The 20042-nt window shown below is 39.7% G+C and overlaps 4 protein-coding genes across 5 annotated transcripts; 2 read left to right on the top strand and 2 right to left on the bottom strand.

Moving 5' to 3' along the window:
• Nucleotides 1-2326, bottom strand: oip5 (opa interacting protein 5). The gene is made up of 5 exons (XM_054613516.1): nucleotides 2079-2326; nucleotides 1420-1486; nucleotides 775-897; nucleotides 432-513; nucleotides 1-226 (listed from the first exon to the last, which is right to left on the bottom strand). The coding sequence occupies exons 1-5, from the start codon at nucleotides 2248-2250 to the stop codon at nucleotides 134-136; spliced, it is 537 nt and encodes a 178-aa protein (XP_054469491.1). The 5' UTR covers nucleotides 2251-2326; the 3' UTR covers nucleotides 1-133.
• A 636-nt stretch (nucleotides 2327-2962) lies between these two features.
• Nucleotides 2963-6550, top strand: nusap1 (nucleolar and spindle associated protein 1). Its single transcript, XM_054613496.1, has 12 exons — nucleotides 2963-3126; nucleotides 3244-3312; nucleotides 3425-3640; nucleotides 3738-3918; nucleotides 4077-4181; nucleotides 4336-4448; nucleotides 4574-4624; nucleotides 4707-4858; nucleotides 5216-5379; nucleotides 5477-5590; nucleotides 5676-5781; nucleotides 5885-6550. The coding sequence occupies exons 1-12, from the start codon at nucleotides 3052-3054 to the stop codon at nucleotides 5970-5972; spliced, it is 1434 nt and encodes a 477-aa protein (XP_054469471.1). The 5' UTR covers nucleotides 2963-3051; the 3' UTR covers nucleotides 5973-6550.
• A 101-nt stretch (nucleotides 6551-6651) lies between these two features.
• ndufaf1 (NADH:ubiquinone oxidoreductase complex assembly factor 1) lies at nucleotides 6652-9559 on the bottom strand. 2 transcript variants are annotated; one of them, XM_054613509.1, is made up of 5 exons: nucleotides 9353-9559; nucleotides 8223-8765; nucleotides 7337-7522; nucleotides 7084-7158; nucleotides 6652-6909 (listed from the first exon to the last, which is right to left on the bottom strand). In XM_054613509.1, exons 2-5 carry the CDS (start codon nucleotides 8739-8741, stop codon nucleotides 6769-6771), a joined length of 921 nt encoding a protein of 306 aa, XP_054469484.1. In that variant the 5' UTR covers nucleotides 8742-8765; nucleotides 9353-9559; the 3' UTR covers nucleotides 6652-6768. The 2 variants fall into 2 exon arrangements, with proteins under 2 accessions (XP_054469484.1, XP_054469483.1); XM_054613508.1 differs by having other exon boundaries at nucleotides 8223-8768; nucleotides 9353-9555.
• A 239-nt stretch (nucleotides 9560-9798) lies between these two features.
• On the top strand, nucleotides 9799-19184 carry rtf1 (RTF1 homolog, Paf1/RNA polymerase II complex component). The gene is made up of 18 exons (XM_054613492.1): nucleotides 9799-9964; nucleotides 12128-12238; nucleotides 12347-12497; nucleotides 13379-13580; nucleotides 13758-13875; nucleotides 14106-14217; nucleotides 14304-14442; nucleotides 14538-14715; nucleotides 14884-14966; nucleotides 15073-15160; nucleotides 15303-15410; nucleotides 15503-15580; nucleotides 15706-15827; nucleotides 16166-16223; nucleotides 16793-16870; nucleotides 16987-17088; nucleotides 17521-17635; nucleotides 18092-19184. Exons 1-18 carry the CDS (start codon nucleotides 9881-9883, stop codon nucleotides 18196-18198), a joined length of 2034 nt encoding a protein of 677 aa, XP_054469467.1. The 5' UTR covers nucleotides 9799-9880; the 3' UTR covers nucleotides 18199-19184.
• Nucleotides 19185-20042: the final 858 nt, after the last annotated feature.

Here is a 20042-nt window from a genome sequence, read left to right as displayed (position 1 = left end):
TCATCAAAAAACGTTTAATGGAAACGCAAAACACGGAGAAGAAACTATTTACAACGCAAACTAGTCAACAAGAGGGATTTAAGAACAGAGTAGAGAACACATTGACGAGGTAAAGGCCAGTTGCCTCTGCACACTACTTGACAAATTCACTGTTAACACTCCTGTCAGCCAGTCTGCTCTTAATGCGTGACATCTGATCCAACTGCGCTTCAAACTGCTGCCTCACCTGCAAAGAAAAAAAAAAGAGTTTCTTACATACAGTCTATGGAAAAGACCCAAAGCATCCATCACACCAAGTAAATTAAACCATCACAGAACAAGTGAGTGCTTATCATATGAAATGATGAGATTATTATGAGAGTATTAGATCAAAGTGAAGCACTGCAGTTGTACATAAAAGGTATTAACAGTATAAGATCTGGTTGTGTCACCTTATTCATGCTTTCTCTGAGGGGCTTCAGTTCAAATGACAGTGAGGACGCTGTCACCATTGAGCTGCGGTTGAGGATATAACTGTGGAGAAAAAAAAGGAAAGAGGTTTTTTTGAAAGATTGAGGATGTAGCCGAAAATATTTTCATACTAACAATATGCATAAAATAAATCAGTCACTAATGTAATGTCTAATAAACATGACTTGGCTGTTTCATCTCTAACCTGAGCTTTAAAAAGACAATTAATGCACCTGTTTACTTTAGCCATCTAGACAGCCATTTATTAAACCTGCACACAGGAAGTCAATATGCTTTTATGCTCACAGAGGCAGCACAGCTTACCAACTGATGTTTGCTTTGTGGAGGAGAAACATGGAGCGAACCGTGGACAAACGCGACGGGGCAGAGTGAATGACTTTCCCCACAGCACAGCGGCAGGCGCGACATTTTAGAGAACTGTAGATGCTGAAAGGAAACAAAAGGACACTGACAGAAACCTTTTAAGTCACCACAGTGGAAACAAGTTCCGTGATCACAGTCGACAGCATGAAGGTGACGGTGAATAGAGGTTTTATGTGGGACTCCTTATAACCAGAGTCATATGTGCTTATTGAAACAAACAAAAAAATGTTTATGCTCCCCATCCAGAATTTAGATCATCATTTCAACATTTTAAATATAAATCTGATATTATTTTATGCTGTATGGGGATGTAATGTTATGTGCATTACTTTATTGTTTAAAAATATGTGTGTTTCCTACAAATGTTGAATTCAACAATGTTCTTAAGACGTAAATGCTAATTAATAGCATTAACAGAACTGTTTAGTGAGTAAGGTTAAGACAGGAAAACTATAATAATAATAATAAATTAGTATTGTTTAACATTATTTAACTTTCCCCACATGAGTTGGGAAGTTGTCTACTAAAACTGTGTTTTTAAGCCATATTTTGGAGCCAAACACACACTTGTTTTTTTTCACTCACCAACTAGCCATTTCCCCTTTATGTCCTGACTCCATGGCATCACTGATGACCACATCATCGGTTACTCCTGAGAGGAGACAAGCAGCAAAGTATTGATTAATGTCGTATTGGGATAAAGCATGCCATCATCAGATGTGGGAAGGGTACAAGTAGCCCTGCAAACACACAAACTAGAAGTCTTACCAGGAAACAAACTGGCAGAGATAAAGCCAGAATTACATTTCTGCGAGAATGCAACATGTTTTTTAACATTTAAAAAATAAAAATAAATCCTAAAAACATATACAGTACCAGTCAAAAGTTTGGACACACCTTCTCATTCAACTACTTTGAAGAATCTAAAATATAAAACATATTCTGGTTTGTTGAGCATTTGTTTGTTTACCACATAATTCCATATGTGTTCCTTCATAGTTTGGATGTCTTCAATATTAATCTACAATGTAGAAAAAATAAATAAAAATAAATAAAAAACCACTGAATGAGAAGGTGTGTCCAAACTTTTGACTGGTACTTTATATATATATAAAATTAAAAAATATATAAAATAAAAATAAAGAAAAACTTTTGACTGGTACTGTACTACTTACTAATTTAACTGCTACTTGTAACAACTGGGGTAAACTAGTTCACTAAGCCAATGCATGAAGTAAACCTACTTATACACACGATAGAGTCCAGACTTTTAATTTCCCCACATATGCCGAGGGAGTCCCCCAGGACAGCGTTGCACTGCTGACAGTGGAGAGTCATGCGCTGCTTGTGTTCCGTCTCTGAGGCCATCTTTGCAGCGTGTGCAAGTTGGATTATGAGGCTCTCGTCAAACTCCATGTTAAAGTAGTTTTACAGAGGAAAGGTGGCTGTCCCGCTGGAGGGTTTGAATTACGTCACGCACCAGAGAGAGTGACGTCACTTCCGTGTATTTTGTATTTGCTCGGTGTGACACTGCCGCCACCTGGTGAGACGCAGGGAAACTCCGATAACATCCGTTTAAAAAAAAAATATATAATAATTATATTTAATAAAAATTAAAGGAAAATTGTTTTATGCTCAAAATACATTTTTGTTTTAATTATATTAGGCGTCGAAAGTCAAGGGAAAACGCCAAAAATCTATCTTCGCTCTGATTGGCTGAGAGGTACATCCGGTCTCGCACAGGAGCCAATCACACGGCTCCCGCTGCTGTGTTATAAAAATTAAAGGAAAATACTTTTATGCAGAAACAACATTTTGTTTTAATTAGGCGTCGAAAGTCAAGGGAAAACGTTAATCGGTCAATATAAAAGTCTCAAACGAAAAATAAATAAATAAAAATAAATAAAAAAAATAAATAAATAAATAAATAAATAAATAAATAAATAAATAAATAAATAAATAAATAAATAAATAAATAAAAAAGGCTCGTTGACGATGACGATGTCGATTGGCCGAACGCCAAAAAACTATCTTCGCTCTGATTGGCTGAGAGGTACATCCGGTCTCGCACAGGAGCCAATCACACGGCTCCCGCTGCTGTGTTTTGAATCGGAGCGCTTTTAACCGTCAGACGACCACAGCTCGCTTTGAATGAGAAAGTAAACGTGTGTGTGCGCTGATTTCTCCCCACGAAACGGAGTAAACTATCACTGAGACATGGATGTGGACTCCATGAAATATGCAGAGCTGAGAAGCCTCGCTAAGGAGCTCGGGCTAAAAGGGAATATGAAGGTAACGTTAGTAGAGGTTTCACTTTGTTTTGCTGTTTTCATAAATACTTGCGGGCTTTACGTTAACGGCTCCAGTAATCAGTGTAAGTCACGTTTGAATTGTTTACTTCAAAAACAGGCCGATAAGCTCCTGAAAGCGATCAAGCAGCAATATCAACGAGAACAGGACAATCAGGAGGAAGGACAGGTAACTTAAGCATGGCCAGTGATGCTCTTTTACCTCAAAATCTGTTTTAAATGATACTGTTTTTGTTAATACCTGATGTGTAAATGCGTTATATTATTGTGTTGTTTTCCAGGGACAAGATAACCATGATACTAGCGTTCAAAAGGACGAAACTGGGACACAAGACAGTGCTCAGGAGACTAAAGAGGCCCCCTGCATGGAGGACGTTTTCAGCCCCGCTGTGTTTGTGAACACACGCAGAGGCAAAAGAAACGGTACCAAGAGGAAGATCTCTGATACTGCAGCAGTGACTGAGTGTGATGACAAGCCTCCTCCAAGTGCTACAGAGGTACAGCAACACATAACATCCCCATGCACGGGGTTCCTTTGCTGCAGGGTCAATGCTTTGATTAAAGACTGTTAAACAACTGTTGTTCCCTTTTAAGGTTGACACTGAAGTGGCTGCAATTAGTCCACCCTGTGATGCAAGGGGTGCTAAGAAGAGACGAGTGTCCTCTACCAAGGATTCTGACAAAAGGGAAACTGAGCCTCCTCAGGAGACTGGCAGTGAGCAGCAGCAGCAGCAGCCTGACATTAAGGATGAAGCACCTGTGCAGGATGACAAAGGTCAGTAGTAAGAATGTGTAAATATTAATTTCTTCTGCTTTGAATAGCCTGTTCCTTCTGGAGCCTTATGTGTTGCTGCAGCCGTTTTTAACATATTATTGGCTTCAACAAGAAGTCGTGATCACGTGTTAATCCTAACTTTGACATGCATTTTAAAGGTCTGTTTCCAGAAAAACCACCCAAAGTGGCCAGAGCCGGTAAAATCCCTCGTTACCAAGGACGCCAGCAGAAGAACAAGCCGGTGTTGAACCCTGTCACCCCGAGTAAGTTCTTCTTTTTTGTTGTTGTTGTTGTTGTTGTTGTTGCTCACTCCCAATCTTAAACCAAAGATTCAGAGGATCACATAACAGTAAGGCAGTGGTTCTCCAACACAAACTAATCAAAATCATTTTTGTAAATGATTTCTCCTTTTTATAGACTTCAAAAAACTACATGAGGCGCATTTTAACAAGATGGAGTCGATTGACACTTATGTCCAGCGAAAGACCAAGCAGATGGAGACTTCCAGAAGTGCAGTTAAAGAACTGAAGGTACTAAAAGCTTAAAGACAGCCTCAGTTGACTTTATCAAAAAAATATTTTAGTTCTCTTTTGAACTTGGGGTTTTGGTTTGTTTGTTTTTTAATTTATGTTCCATCTGATCTTTTTTTTTTAAGAAGCTTTCAGCCAAAACTAAACTGCCGCAAGTTGAAGCCAAAGCTCAAACGGTAGGTATCCTCACCTGTTTCAGTATATTGACCACATCCAGAGTGCAGTGAAGGTGACGGACTGAATTCATGTGTTCTACAGAAGGCAAATGGGAGTCGTGTTTCCTTGTTCAGCCCTGTCACGCTGAACAAGAGAGCAGCTGAGGACAGCAAAGCTCCTCCAAAAAAACCTGCAGGGAAGGAAGATGCTCTGTTCAGACCGTCTGTCCTTTCCACTCGCAGGATCAATGTTCGGTGAGTCGCTTTACCCTCAGTCAGTTGTATTGATTTATTGTTTAACAACATTGCTTCAAAGGGCACGTGGCTTTTTTGACCCTAATCAACAGAAAAGTACCCTTTGATTTAGATTACTTTGTAGAGATCTATTGTCACTGACATTAATTTGAAAAATAAAAATACATGTTTGCATAGGACACCGCCCACTACTTCTATCTGTATTAGTTAAAACATCGTAAACATTCACTCCCTTTTCATTTTGCCATTAAAGGATCTTTTTCTTATGATCGCTGTCAGAAGAGAAACATTAAATCTCCTTTTTGATTCAATGTTGTAAAGCATGAAAACGCTTTAACAGCCACATGTGTTTTCTAGGTTTTCAGAAGCCACTCGTGACAACGAGCACAAGAAGTCTTTGGTGAAGACGCCGGCGCGCATGTCGCTCTGTGTGACCTCCAGCACCCCAAAAAAACAGACCGCCAATGGAGAAAAGCCCAAAAATGTCAAGACTTCAACTTTCTCTGCCACAAAAACTCCAGGTACCTTTGCCGTTTAATCTTTGGAAATATATATTTATTTGCCTAATGAGATGCGTAGAGTGTGATTTTAATTTCCCCCCACTTAATTCCAAATTAGCATTTGTTTTCACCGGCAACACAAGTACTTCAACGACCCCCGGAACACAAAAGAAGTCAAACTTTGATCTGAAAGCGAGCCTCTCTCGTCCCCTCGGCTACAAGCCTCACGCAGGTACAACACCAGGTTTTAATTTCTCTGCTTCACTGAAATATAGAATCACTAGACGTACCCTGATTATTCTTTTTATGTTTTATAGGTAAACTCAAGCCGTTTGCAGACAACCAAGAAAACGTGGCAGCAAACAAGTCACTGATTGTTAACTCCCATCAGAAGAATTACAAACAGCACCAAGTCCAGACAAGGTATGTTTGAACTGAAAGCACACACTGGCTGCAATAGATTAGTTTACCATTACGAATGACTCTTACATTATTCTTTTAATGATGTTTCTGTATCTTATTTTAGGGGAGAGAGGAGAGCAAAACAGGTTGAAGACCGGAAGCAGAAGAAAGAGAGTATTCTTGGGGCAAGAAGAGGTCTCGTTTTGATGTAAACAATATCGTGCTTGTTTGTAGACGTTTTGTACAGCCTGTTTCGCGCAGTGTAAATATTTTGTCGTCTGCAGCTTACCCTTTCATTTCTGCAGTCTCTTTTAGTCTGTTAGGAAGCTTTCATTTTCTGCTACTATCTAACCTACCGTACTGTGTCTTTAAGATTTGACCCATGGTGTAGTGTTCACACCTTACAGCTCTGAATGCTTTTTATGTGTTTTTATAGAGAATCAATCTCCTGTTATGCTGCATTTGAAACTTTCATTTTGTTCTTATAATTTGATGTGCTTTGTTTTTACCCTTTTGGAAAGACCGATAAAATAATCCCGTGTCTACATTGTCTATTTTGTAGTTAAAATTGCTATCGCAGTTTAGTCTTTATAATATAACGAAATCTGTTTCACAAAAAAAATGTTTAAAGTCACATGAGAAGCATTTTATTCTCAATTGTTCTGGTTTTAGATCTGGTTGGTTGACATGAACTGTTGGAGGAAAATACATACAGGACTTGAAACTTTTTTTGAAAAAGCAGCAAGATGGTCTCAGTTAATGTCCTGTTATTAAAAGATTTTAGATGTCACCTGCTCCCATTGTGTTTAATCTCATTCAAAAAGTCCTGAATTGGCCACGTGTTGGATGCTTTCATAACCAGTAACATACTTCTTCCTGCAGCTGGCACACAGTTACTGAAGTATTCCGGTCCATGTACTAGAATCCAAATATATATATATTTTTTTTAATGATAGTTTCCGTATAACCTCAATAACAGTTTTATCTGCAGTGTTTTAGCAGTTGCTCTCAAATTTCAGGATTCCTCTTGTACACCTCATAGGCAAACTCCTCAGTGTGAGCATAGTCTTTACAGACGGCAACGAAATCAATCTCCAGCTGGAACGGACCGTCTGCTTTATCCCCCAAGGTAAATCCAATGGTGTTAATCTGCAAATACAATACAAAAAAAGAGAAGGTTAATATTAACTAATTGGCACATAAAGTGAGCACTAGACTTCTACCGTCACAGGTTTAAAAAATATCTTTAGGCAGTTGTTACTTTATGGCTTCCCTTATTTCTGTATTTGATGCCATGTCGGTATGACTTTAACTTTGCTCTACCTTATCCAGCCAGAGAGGATGCTGGTCGTCTTGTATCCTCCCACGATGTGTTAGGAAGAACTTGGAGAAAGGTATCTGTAGATGAGTAACACATGAGTGTTAGAATGACTGCTTATATTTCATATTAGACGAAAGAAAACCCATCAAACAGCTATTCCTGAAAGCAACATTGCTGTTTCCTTCTGACATTAACATATATCATGGCACTCCTCAGTAGAACCCTCATGGAGGGTTTTAATTAGGATTTGCTCACCTTGACATCTTGCCAGTAGGGTCCTCCCCTGGTGTACAGGAAATAATTGTATATGTCGTCTTTCTGGTGGGAGTAGTATGTATCTGTGGCAATGTTGATCATCCACGGACGGCCATCACCGCGTATCCGCAAATGCAGGGTGTTGAAACTGGACCAATCATAGGGCTTTTTTCTATCGAATGAAGCCTAGGAGAGACAAAACGTTTAGGGGTTAAGTGCAGGTCTAGAGCAGCTGTATCAGTCAGCTAACGGTCACTTATAAATGGGAATTAATAATGATGGCAGTTGGTGCACAGATTTCTGGCTCCCTGCCAAAGTGGCTGGCGGTGGATCTATCCGCATGCCACATAAAAGTTTCACATTTATCAATCAATTATCCAAATATATCTGTTTACTTGGAGAAAATGACCTGTTACATTATCTTGAGTGTGAATTCACTTCCACTCACACTAAAACAGAATAAAACATATCATAGATTCATAATATTAAAAATGTTGACGATCAATGAAAAACACATTTCCTGGCCCTTTCTGCTAGAGCAAAAAAAGAAAAAAAAAACAGCTGCAGGCAAATGCAGCATAATCTAATTACATTATCTGTATATTTTATTTTCCAAAGCCTGTTTTCAAAGACTTCTCCTCAAAGGCCAAGAATACAATTCTGGTTGGGAAATACCTGAGCCTATATTTATGTATTTATTGGGCTAAAGAAGGCATATTTAAATGTATATTGATTTGTGAAATAGAGACACTTCCAGAGGAAAATACTGAGGACATGACCTCAGTGTCCTCGATTGTCCAGGATTCTATTACAGTAACACCCGACCAATTAAAAGTGAATGTATGATTCCACAAACATCTGGAGGAAAAAACAGCAGGACACTAACCAGGGGTTGCTGTGAGCGCATGGTGCAGTAGCCACTGTAGCGTGTTTCTCCATCCCGTGGAGGAGTAGAGCTCAGATTCCCGTACAGAAAAGAGGTATTATTGTTTCTGCCGAGCTTCAGGTGAGCTTCACTTTGGCCTCCTATCTCACTGTCTGAGGACACCGTCCACTGCTCCAGGCTCTCTGGGCCTCTGAACTCCCAAATCACTCGGTTTTGCTCCAACATGTGCTCAAGGAGCGGTTTGCCCTCTGGACCAACCCAGCGGTCAGAAAACTCCTTCTTCAGCAGTTTGAAATGCTTCTTTATCCCCTCCAAACCCTTTGAGAAGCCAAAGTTAACCGGCTGCAATGGGAACTTGACATTTTTGGGCTGGCCGGGTCGTCTGTATTCACCCTGACTCACAGCTCTTCTGGACACAGTGAGAGGAGTGATGGAGGGGAGCAGTAGCTGCTGGTGGTGGTGGTGGATGGAGCTCAGCAGCCTCACTGAGGGGAGACGTGTGATCTTTTGCAGAGACATTTCAGTAGTGAAATGGACGGTTCACTGCTGGAATACATCACACAGAAAAATTGTGTAATTTAGACCTGAGTTACAGAGAGGTTATGGATTATCAAGGTTAAGTATCTTGAATTTACAAAATAATAAAATGTATAAGAATATGTCATTTTCAACTGGCTTGACAGGTTGCAATCAACATGTATGTTCTTTAAATAATTATTTGGTTTAGGGAAAAACATTTCAGACTAGTGCTGGATCATTTCCTAACAATGTTTTGCTTATCTTATTGGTTCTGTTACAGAACGTGGATTGGATTAGTAGTAACTCATTTAATTGCATTTACTGTCTCACTTTTTGGACTTTCTACACTAATGCACACACTTATGTCCTCTTGGCATATATGTTCATAATAGTAGCCACATGGCTTTATAGTGCAAACCAGTTTCCGCAATGGTAATAAATAAAAACTATATGTATTTGCTGAAAAAACTGATGACACTTTATAATCTATTGCAGTTTTTTTTACCTAATCAATAGTTAAATTACATACAGTATAAAGACATACAAAACATTGTCTGGTCTGAGCTTGGGTTAGTGAATGAATGTTTATCATAATATCTGTTTCTACTTACTGTGATCATGCTGCACCAAAAGGTGACGGATGGATATTTCACCGACTGTCTGACAAAACCATCAAGTTATCTCTTTAAAACACTTATGGATTGACTGGTCGTGTTTTTCTCATTTACAAAACCCCCAAAAATGCAACTCAACTCCCAGAACTACCGATTTAGCTCCACCAGTAAAAGGTGTATTTATCGCAGACCTTGAACACAGCGTAGTGCACCAAAGAATTCCGTCCTGACTGACACACTCACTATCAACACATAGTTCCATTCTCAGCTAACCCTCAATGTCCTCGTATCACGGCCCCACGTTGTATTTATATAAACTCTATATAATAATTAACATAATAAGTGAAAGCATGTTTTTATATCACTGTCAGGGCCATAAACCCAAACAGAAACTATGGTACAAGAGCGAGCGCGCATGCTCAGTGCTGCCTTTGTGTGTCGGACCGCAGAGTTAGCAGCAGCGGCTAGCCTCTAACATTTAGACGACACAGCGGGTAGCTAGCAGGGTTAGCCGCGCAGCTAATCATGGTGAATGTAAAGAAGCGGAAAGGTCGAGTCGTGATTGACTCTGACTCTGAGGACAGTGCTAGTGATGATAACTTAGATCAGGTAGGTCCGCGTTTTTTATTTTTTACCACTATTTAGCCAAGTTGTGAGCACTTTGAGGCGAAGCTAACGTGTGCTAGCCGCTAGCTGCTAGCTGCTAGCAGACTGCGGTGCGGTGTGCCTCGCTTGGACAAGCTGAGCGTGGGCCTGTGTTATGTGCAGCCTTTGCTACCTTTCTCAGTAAACACTCTCTCCCAATGACAAATAAATGTTGGCTTTCCCCACCACAAAAAAATGTGTATTTATGCATGCAGCATGGACGAAAGTGTGCAGGGTCTCTGCAGGCAGCTAAGAGGTGCTAACGTTAAGGTTACACTCCGAGAGATGGGCCTTTTTAATGGTTTCTAGTTGTAATCTGCTTGACTACGACAGTGCACTGTGTGTGTGGGGCGGGGGCAGGATGTGTTTGTTTAGACGTGTGTTTGTGTACACACTGTAGTGGAGAGGAGAGGAGTCACACTGTGAATTAGCCAGAAGGAACCCCAAGAACCTTATCTGCCCAATGACGTCATGGGCGCAGAGCTCCAGGTCTATTTCGGTGTTGTTGTCAAACAAGCTTTCTGGCAAGCTGGCTGAGAGCTCTCCTGTGTGAGTCTGAGGAGCTGTACAGGACTCTGGGATCTACATTAAACCCCCACACATGTACAATACCTCCACTCTATCAAAGACAGACACAGGTAGTGAGTTGGGAGAACTTTAGTAAGCCTTGTTTCCTCAGTTGCCCAAATAATCAGGATTTTATTTGAGTGTGTTTATGCACTGGTTAATGGTCGACATTTGTGTTTAAAGAATACCTTGATGAAGACAGCTAATGCAGAGGAAACGTTTGCAGTATTTAATACACCCTCTCGTACTATTGATTATGATACTTCTTCAAATGATACAAAGAACGAGGGTTGCTTTTATACACCGTCTCTCCCACTATTGATTCTGATACTTCAACTTACTTCAACAGGTACAAAGAACTGATTCGATACGAGACGCGTTGCTTTTAAAACTGCAAACCTCTATGCACGAAAGCCATTTGAATATTATTTATGTAATGTATCGTGAGGTCGGGGATTTCTTTGCCAGTATAAACAGAGTCTTTTTGCCATCAGCCCGTTGTGACTGATGGCAGAAACACTGTATTCTATAATAACACAGAAGAGGTAATGTGTATCGGTCACCGATGCACTCCACTGGATCAGTGCATCCCTACTTTGGTGCCATCTCTACAGACTGCAGCGTTTCCACAATCTTACAGCAGAGAAGGAATTCAGATATTGGCACATACATTTGCAGGGTTTTGTTATTTTGCTTCACAGTCTTGCTTCAGTGAATGATCTTGCTCGAAGATGTATTCAGGTCCTGTTTAGAGAACTAGAATCCGAATTTAGACAAATCGCTGCTCACTTCTCCCATCAGAATGTGTTTTAATGACAACTTGTGACTGGATTTTGCTTCTTTGCTCACTTGTGTTGGGGCGGCTGTGGCGTAGTGGAGAGCAAGGTAGTTCTCCAATCAGAGCGTCGGTGGTTCGATACCCAGCTTTGGCAGTCGATGTGTCCTTGGGCAAGACACTTAACCCCAAGTTGCTCCTGAAGGCTTGCCATCGGTGTGGACTGGATGTTGCATGAATGTTAGTTAGAGTCTGATGGTGGCACCTTGCATGGTAGCCTGTCATCAGTGTGTGAATGGGTGAATGATATGTAATATACTACTGATTGTAAGTCGCTTTGGATAAAAGTGACTGTAAATGACTGTAATGTAATGTTATTTCACCTGTTGGGAAACTGATCAATGCTAAATAATTTGATCCTGCCCCCTCAGCTTGTCAGTAAGCTTTAAAACCCTTGGCTTGGCAAATGAACTGTATTTGGGAGGTTTGTCCTGCAATATGCTTATCAAAAAGTAGACTATTCAGTCCTTAAATATAACCAAGGGCCATATGCATCTAACCTCTGCATCGGTCTTAAAAATTGGATCCCAATGCATCCTCCATGCAGTTATGGTTTATTTACACCTGTATTTAAGATGTTCACTCAGGATTAGATCCAAGACACATTTAATGCCAAGTACGAGCAGGGCTTTACTTGCTGGAGACATTTTCCCACTTTATCTTCGTGTGATTGTGATTTAACTGGGTGCTCTTTCTGAACCACATCACTGCATTCTCATTTTCAGGAGCTCTTGTCTTTGGCAAAGAGGAAGAGGGTTGATTCGGGTGATCAGGAGGAGCCGGTCAGCAAACCTGCAGCTTCTACAGACTCTGAGACATCCGATAGTGATGATGAGGTATGGGAGGCGTCGTAGTAGTCACCTTTCTGTTTGGGACATAACATTATGTTGGATAGTTACAGCTGTTCGATAAATTTAACAGAGTTTTTCCCTCCTTTTGTCTAGTGGACTGTGGGTGGCACCAAAGGCAAAAAGAAGGTTAAGCCAGGGAAAGGGTCTGAGAAGAAGAATGCTACAAAGAAGAAGGTTAATAAAGCAACGGCGTCCGGCAGCTCCGATGGAGGCAGCTCAGCCGAGAGCTCTGCACCAGAGGAGGGTACGTCTTCAGCTTTAATATGGGGGAAATGATCTGCTCGACAAACAGACTTACTCTATTTTATGGGTGTAAAACCATAAACGTTTCAGTAACCATGTATGATAAGAGTCAAGGAACTCGCTGTGGTGGCAGTTGTACAGGTGTGAACAAACAGCTCAGCAAATTGACACACACGTCCTCAGGTTAATGGCATCTTACATAAAGGTCAAAGCGGAGTGGCGAGACATATTCTGAACTGTAGATTACACACATCACCAGGGTGCCATGTCCACGGGTATCAGGTGGCCTGGATTAGGTGACTCACTCACTCATCCCTTTCATCCGAGCCGGCACACAATGTAACATCTAAACTGTTATTTGTTAATTTGTGTTAGATTGTCAAGCTTTATACTGGGTCCACGTGTTTATGGAAAACGTGGAAATGTCTTTGAGACATAGTATCCAAGATGATTTAAGATATGCATGACACAAAAAATGTCCTGCATCAAAACCTCTCTTTAATTGCTTCCATTCAATTTAATAAAAAAGCAAAGTAAACATTGTATAAATAGCTCTGAAAAGTATTACTAACTTTAAAATCAATTAAGATGTGTCCTTTATATTAGTACCATGTCATTTTGAAAAAATCTCTGACTTTAGGCATCATAACCTTCACAAGTAGCACTTAGACTGCCTTCATTTTTCAGATGAAACACAGTTTGAGTTCATCCACTTTTTAAAATACATGTCTCACTGCGACGAGCTGTATGCAAAATATTTTAGGAAACATCTTAAATTGGTGTAGACGGAGCACATGGGGGTTAAGCACGTCAGTAGAATTCGGTCTGTACTGAACTCCGCTGAATGATTGCTGTTCGTGCCAACGACTCTCTCTTCATCAGGTGAGGTGTCTGATTCCGAGAGCAACAGCTCGTCCTCCAGCTCCGACTCGGACTCCTCTGAGGACGATGTGTTCAGGGACGGTTACGACGACGACTTGATGGGAGACGCGGAGGACAGAGCTCGCCTGGAGCAGATGACAGAGAAGGAGAGAGAGCAGGAGCTGTTCAACAGAATTGAGAAGAGAGAGGTGCTAAAGAGACGGTGAGTGGGAAAGAATATTACATTTGTTTGAAGACAGCAGGGGTTCTGCTTTTACTCAAATGTTCCTAAATCCTCAACAACATACCTGCAATAAGAATAAGAAAACATTCATGCATAAGGCAGAGTCTGGCATTGTAACAGTGCTCGCATTATTCAAGACGATGTTTGTTTTGACAGTTTTGAAATCAAGAAAAAGCTGAAGACGGCAAAGAAAAAAGAGAAAGAGGAGAAGAAAAAGAAGCAGGAGGAAGAGCAAGAAAAGAGGAAGCTATCTCAGGTTCAAGACACACAAGTGGTGAGTCCAGTTTCAGAGATATTTAAATATTATACAGATATTGTATGACAAAAATGTGTTTAACCGTGCTCCACTTTTAAGAATCATGCTGGAGACACTGAACTTGTTTAAAAATCAAAAGAAACAAGAACTTCAAACTATTTTGTCAATATTTTTATAGATTATTAAAGTTAAAGTAAAGCTAATGCAGTGTGTGAGTGTGTCTGATTGTTATATCCACCCGTCTCTAGGTTATGTCACACAACAAGGAGAGACGATCCAAACGTGACGAAAAACTTGACAAAAAGTCCCAGGCCATGGAAGAGCTGAAAGCTGAGCGCGAGAAGAAGAAAAACAAAACAGGTTGGTTTGATTTTCACTTCTTTGTGTTTTGTTGTGACAATTCAGTCCGTTCGAAAAGATGACCTTTTTGTCTCTTTGGTGAGCAGCGGAACTGCTGGCCAAACGTCAGCCCCTGAAGACCAGCGAAGTTTACTCCGACGATGAGGAGGAAGAAGAGGAAGACGATGACAAGTCATCAGTAAAAAGCGATCGGAGTTCCCGTTCATCGTCTTATGACGACGACGAGTATGTTTTTCTTCTGCTTCTGTTGATTTAAGCATTACACAACCACAGTTTTTTCTTGAATTTAAAGTAACGTCTTGGCTGTGTTCTGCTCACAGAAAAGAAGAAACTCCACCGAAGTCACAACCTGTTTCACTACCAGATGAGCTCAACAGGGTCCGCCTGTCCAGACACAAGCTGGAGCGCTGGTGCCACATGCCCTTCTTTGCTAAGACTGTGACCGGCTGCTTTGTGAGGATAGGGATTGGGAACAGCAGCAGCAAACCAGTTTATAGGGTAAGCTTGGGCTCTAGGGAACGTTTCTAGTAGGGTGTTCAATATCAGATGATGTGCTCTTTTATAGTGGTGATAGTGAAGATCCTGGGAGTCTTAATATATAGATTTAGTTCAATAAAGTGATTGGTGAAGTTTCATTTAACTTAAGTCCTCCCTTGTTGTTGAAAGGTTGCTGAAATTGTGGATGTGGTAGAGACGGCGAAGGTTTACCAACTTGGAACAACGCGAACGAACAAAGGATTACAATTAAGGTTGGTATACTTTATTCACATTAATATTAATGTAGGCTATCAAGAATCTTTTCTATCATCCCTGCTTGCCAAAAATGTGACCTTTTTGATCGTCTGTCTCCCTCAGGCATGGCGGCGACACGCGGGTGTTCAGGCTCGAGTTTGTATCAAATCAGGAGTTTATGGAGAGCGAGTTCATGAAGTGGAAAGAGGCGGTAAGTGTGTTTTTTGAAAAAGCAAAAATATGAGTGGGATCTTCAATTTGTGTGTGTCAAAGAGACACACGACGAGCCATATGTTCAGCCTGTGAAGAAAGATATCAAGTTTGGAGTTTTGATTTTTGTTCTGTTTTCCCAGATGGTTGTTGCTGGAATGCAAGTTCCGACTCTCGACGAAATCACCAAAAAGGAGCAGTCCATCAAAGAAGCTCTGAATTATAAGTTCAATGACAAAGACATAGAGGATGTGAGTCTTTTTCTCTAGAAGTTTATTGATTTATCTGTCCTTGTGCATTATGCAGTGGAACTAAAATATTTTTTTCTCTTTACTCGCTGCAGATTGTTAAAGAGAAGGACAGATTCCGAAAAGCGCCGCCGAATTATGCAATGAAGAAAACGCAGCTACTCAAAGATAAGGTAAAATAAATGACTGTGCTAGTGCTGAAACAACTCTCATAGATCCGTCCGAGAATGTGTAGTCACCCTAAATCTATAATTATCAGTCTCTTACTTACTAATATTTACTGTACTTTTGATTGAAGGCCATGGCAGAAGAGAGCGGAGACGCCGACAAAGTGAAAGCGATCCAGGATGAGTTGAACGAGCTCGAGGAAAGAGCAGAGGCACTCGACAGACAAAGGACCAAGAGCATCTCTGCCATCAGGTACACAAGCAAAATCTTTTGGTAAAAAAAAAACGGGTTTGATTTTAATGGCTTCAGAAACATGGTTGTTTTTTCCATAGCTGCAAAAGCTTAACCTAAAATTGTTCTTGCTTTCATTGGTTGAAAAAAACATCACAGGTTGCTAGGAAGGAAATAATGGAAATTACAACTTTTATTTAACATTAGGTCCACAGCTTCAACAATCAAACCATACAAAGCAAAGAACGCAGGAGTGTTTATGTCATATTTCTAGAAAACACACTTCTTAACATGATGAATCTTTATTTGTAGCTGATTATGTTTTAAGACCTTAATGTTTTTTATTTTTTATCATCCAGCTACATCAACCAGAGGAACAGAAGCTGGAACATCGTTGAATCTGAGAAAGCGCTTGTGGTGAGTGTGTTTCTCCTGAAGCACCACCTTCATAAATATGCTTCTCTGACTGAAATGATTATTGATATTAAGGCTGGTATGGTGAAATGTGTGTCGGAATTGTGCTCTTAAATACAAGATGTGAATATGGAAGTGCTTAAGAATGTATTTGTTTGAAACATCCATGTTGCATCCTGTTCACATCCTGTAGTCCTGTTTGCACAGAAGGAGTGTGACACAATCACAAAAAAAATGTTACTGAAAAAAATGTTACTGAAGAATTGGAAGGGATGGTTCCTTCTTAACAAATAAATTGTGTTTTCTGAATAGGTTTTTTTTAAGGTATTTACTACCCACCAAGATCTTGAAACATTACGCAGATGTTAACTCAAGCACACTAACAGCAGTGTTTGTGAGGAGGCCGGACTTCTGTGTGTCTCATACTGCTGTAACATAAAACCCCCAAATCTCCCATAAGATTGTGTCTATTTTACTGAGTTTTTTATCATTACAGATCAGTCAGTGGTCCACGCTATACTGCTGTTAAAACAATCTATTTTTATTTACTTTTTTTTTTTTTTTCCTCACAGGCTGAAGGACAAAATGCCAAAAACCAACAAATGGACCCTTTCACACGAAGACAATGCAAACCCACCATGGTGTCTAATGTAAGATTTCTATGATTATTTCATGTAACATTTCCACAATGTACAAATTAATAAACACCGATGACCAATTCATTTTTTTTTTAAAATCTCTAAACCTGCTCGTTTCGGTTCTGCAGGCCAGAGACCCGTCAGTCCATGCAGCTATTCTTGCTCACCTGAACCAGAAGTACGGCTCTGGATCAGCATCAGATGCTGCCGGCATGGAACTGAGCATACAGGTAAGAGACACTCCCAGTGCTTTCATATAAAAGATGTTTGGATCCAGATTGTTATGTTCCAATGCAAACGGGAAGCTGCATGCTTGTTGCACCATCTTTGTGCTGATGCTCTGGTTGTGGCACGTTTGGTTTTTCCGTCACCTTTTAAATCTTTTGTTGATGGATTTGATAGTTTTTCGGTGAAATGTTATCAAGAATACTTTGTTAAATAGTAGGCACAAGACTTCACCGTAGTCATTAGCTGAACTAAGTGCCATTTTTTTTTTTAATTACTTGATGTACACCAAGAATTTATCTATCTTTTTTTCGTTGTTTGATATGTGAAGTAAAGAGGATACGAAGTGAAAAATAACTTTACTTTTGCAGGAAGGTAATAATATTTTATTTAAAGAATCTAAATGTCTAATCTTTCCTCTGTTTGTTGTATTACAGGGTCAAGTAAACCAAAAAGACAAGGATGGCCCCAAACCGAACACTGACCTCTCAGAGGACTTGTTTAAAGTTCATGATTTTGACGTTAAAATTGACCTACAGGTTCCCAATGCAGGTGAGATTATCTTTTACCAATGTTTTTATTTTTTTTACTTGCTTATATTTATTTTATCAGGGCTGGGCAATATGGAGAATACCCCTTTTTCTTGATATTGTGACGATACTGTAGGGTTCACCTTTCACAAAATATTCACACAATGAATTTTTTTATAAATAACCATAAGTGATGTGGATAAATTGACTAAGAGGGCAAAGGCAAATGATAGAACAGCTTGAAAAGTCTGGTCATTTCAGAAAATTACATCACTTTACTGTAATGCATCCTTTATAATCAAGGAAAGAACTTATTCAATATTAAAATATTCAAAATCTAAGACGATATCTAGTATCGTGATCTAGATATATTTCCCAGCCCCGTTCTTTACTCGGCTACAGCACGAAGTTGGTTGTGGTATTTTAAAGACAGCACTTTAGAAACGAGACGTAATAATATTGTTCTTGTGTTCTGCAGAGGCAAAGTCTTTGTCCGTGAGCTCCAACGCTCTGCCGGTGAAGGACGGCGCCCCCCGCAGGTCCCTCAACCTGGAAGACTACAAGAAGAGGAGGGGGCTGATCTGATGTGGTAGTCCATCACTCAGTAACCACATTGCATGTGTAATTGACTGTGCAGGAGAGAGAGAGAGAGAGAGAGAGAGAGACAGCGAATGTGTGTGTGTGTGTGTGTGTGTGTGTGTGTGTGCGTGTGTGTATATGTGTGTGGATGAGAGAGTGAGTGGGTGAGTGAGTGACTCCCAGAGGACGTATGTTTGAATGTCGATACAGACTGTTCATCTGAACACAGAGGAAATACTGATTGAGCAAAAGACAACATTTTTCTCAAAGGATCTCTCTCGGAGGAAAACTTGTCCAGATATTTGTTTTTTTTTTGCATTATCACACACAATCTTGTATATTGAGTTGTGTTTTTTTAATGTATTTAACGTCTTTCCCCCTTCTTTTGGATCTTCTGGCGCCCACTCCATTTTTTTATTTTTTTTTGTCTTTTTTTCTGAAAGGACACAGCTCTTGTGGATTATTACCTTGAACAAGGACACTATGTTAGAAGACTTAGATTGTTGAGGTATTTTATTGGACTGGTTACCTAATGGAGCTGATCAGCGTGTCCTCCTCAACCATGAATTACTGTCCAAAATCGTCTCCCCCTACATGTGTGATCATCTCCTCTGCCCTTCCATCCTGAATTTTAACAGCCTTGTGGGTATTTTTTTGCAGAGTTTAGATGATCACCATCTCTGACCCCGACCGTGTCTCTGGCCCTCCATGACAAATGTGAAAAGTTCTGGACATATATCACTTTTTAAGTCTTTGAAAACAACTCAATTTCAGAGGAACCCTTTTCTATGACTGGTTATAAAAGTGTTGCTTCATTTCTGTTATCTCTTTGTTGGTTGTTTATGGGATAAGTCCCCTGCCCTTAACTCCCAGAGCAGATTCTCTGTGTTATCGATTGTGTCCATAGTCAGTTCCTGTATTGATGTGGCATGCCATGTAAATATGCATTTTGGAGTGAGTGCGGAAAAAATAAAAGAGGCACTGTTTCATAACTTTTGCGTCAGTTTGTCTATTTTCCAATATAAAGTCACCAGCTGAGGTTGTTATTTTATCATTATAACATGCAAGCATTGAACTTATTTAACCAGACTGAAATAACCTAATTTAATTTGACTGTTGTTGCTGTAATTTCTTACCTTTTTTAGTGTATGTTTCTGTTTAAATGTGGGATTATTTGGTTACTCAAGTTCAATTTAACTGAGCCTAACTACAGTTAACATGACATCCATTATTACACCAGAAATGTTGGATCTCACAAGCATCAGATATCGGATATGTGGAAACATTTACTTTATCAGTAAAGAAAAGAAAGCGCTCTGACCTTTGTGTGCCTTATTTTGCAATTTCCACTGAAAAAGATGAAATCTGAACTTTATTTTTAAGGGCTACAATATTCCTATTCAATTTTAAGTATTTTATTTGTTTTTACTCCTGCAATAGAAGTGAAGAATATTATTACACCAAGTCTTGTTCTTGTTCTACCACTGTTAACTCCATTTAAAAACTCTTAATATAATCAACAGTTTTTGTTTAGGTGTAAATTTGGTGAATAAAGTGTCATATCTAAATATATATCAGCTGTTTCTACCATTGTTTATATATGTACAGTACCAGTCAAAAGTTTGGACACACCTTCTCATTCAACTACTTTGAAGAATCTAAAATATAAAACATATTCTGGTTTGTTGAGCATTTGTTTGTTTACCACATAATTCCATATGTGTTCCTTCATAGTTTGGATGTCTTCAGTATTAATCTACAATGTAGAAAAAAATAATAATAATAAAATAAAGAAAAACCATTGAATGAGAAGGTGTGTCCAAACTTTTTAGACTTCTCATTCATCTACT

This window comes from Anoplopoma fimbria, chromosome 15, assembly GCF_027596085.1.
Source record: "Anoplopoma fimbria isolate UVic2021 breed Golden Eagle Sablefish chromosome 15, Afim_UVic_2022, whole genome shotgun sequence".
NCBI lineage: Eukaryota > Metazoa > Chordata > Actinopteri > Perciformes > Anoplopomatidae > Anoplopoma > Anoplopoma fimbria.
Note: the sequence above shows the minus strand (reverse complement) of the source record. Positions and strands in the feature narration are given on the sequence as shown.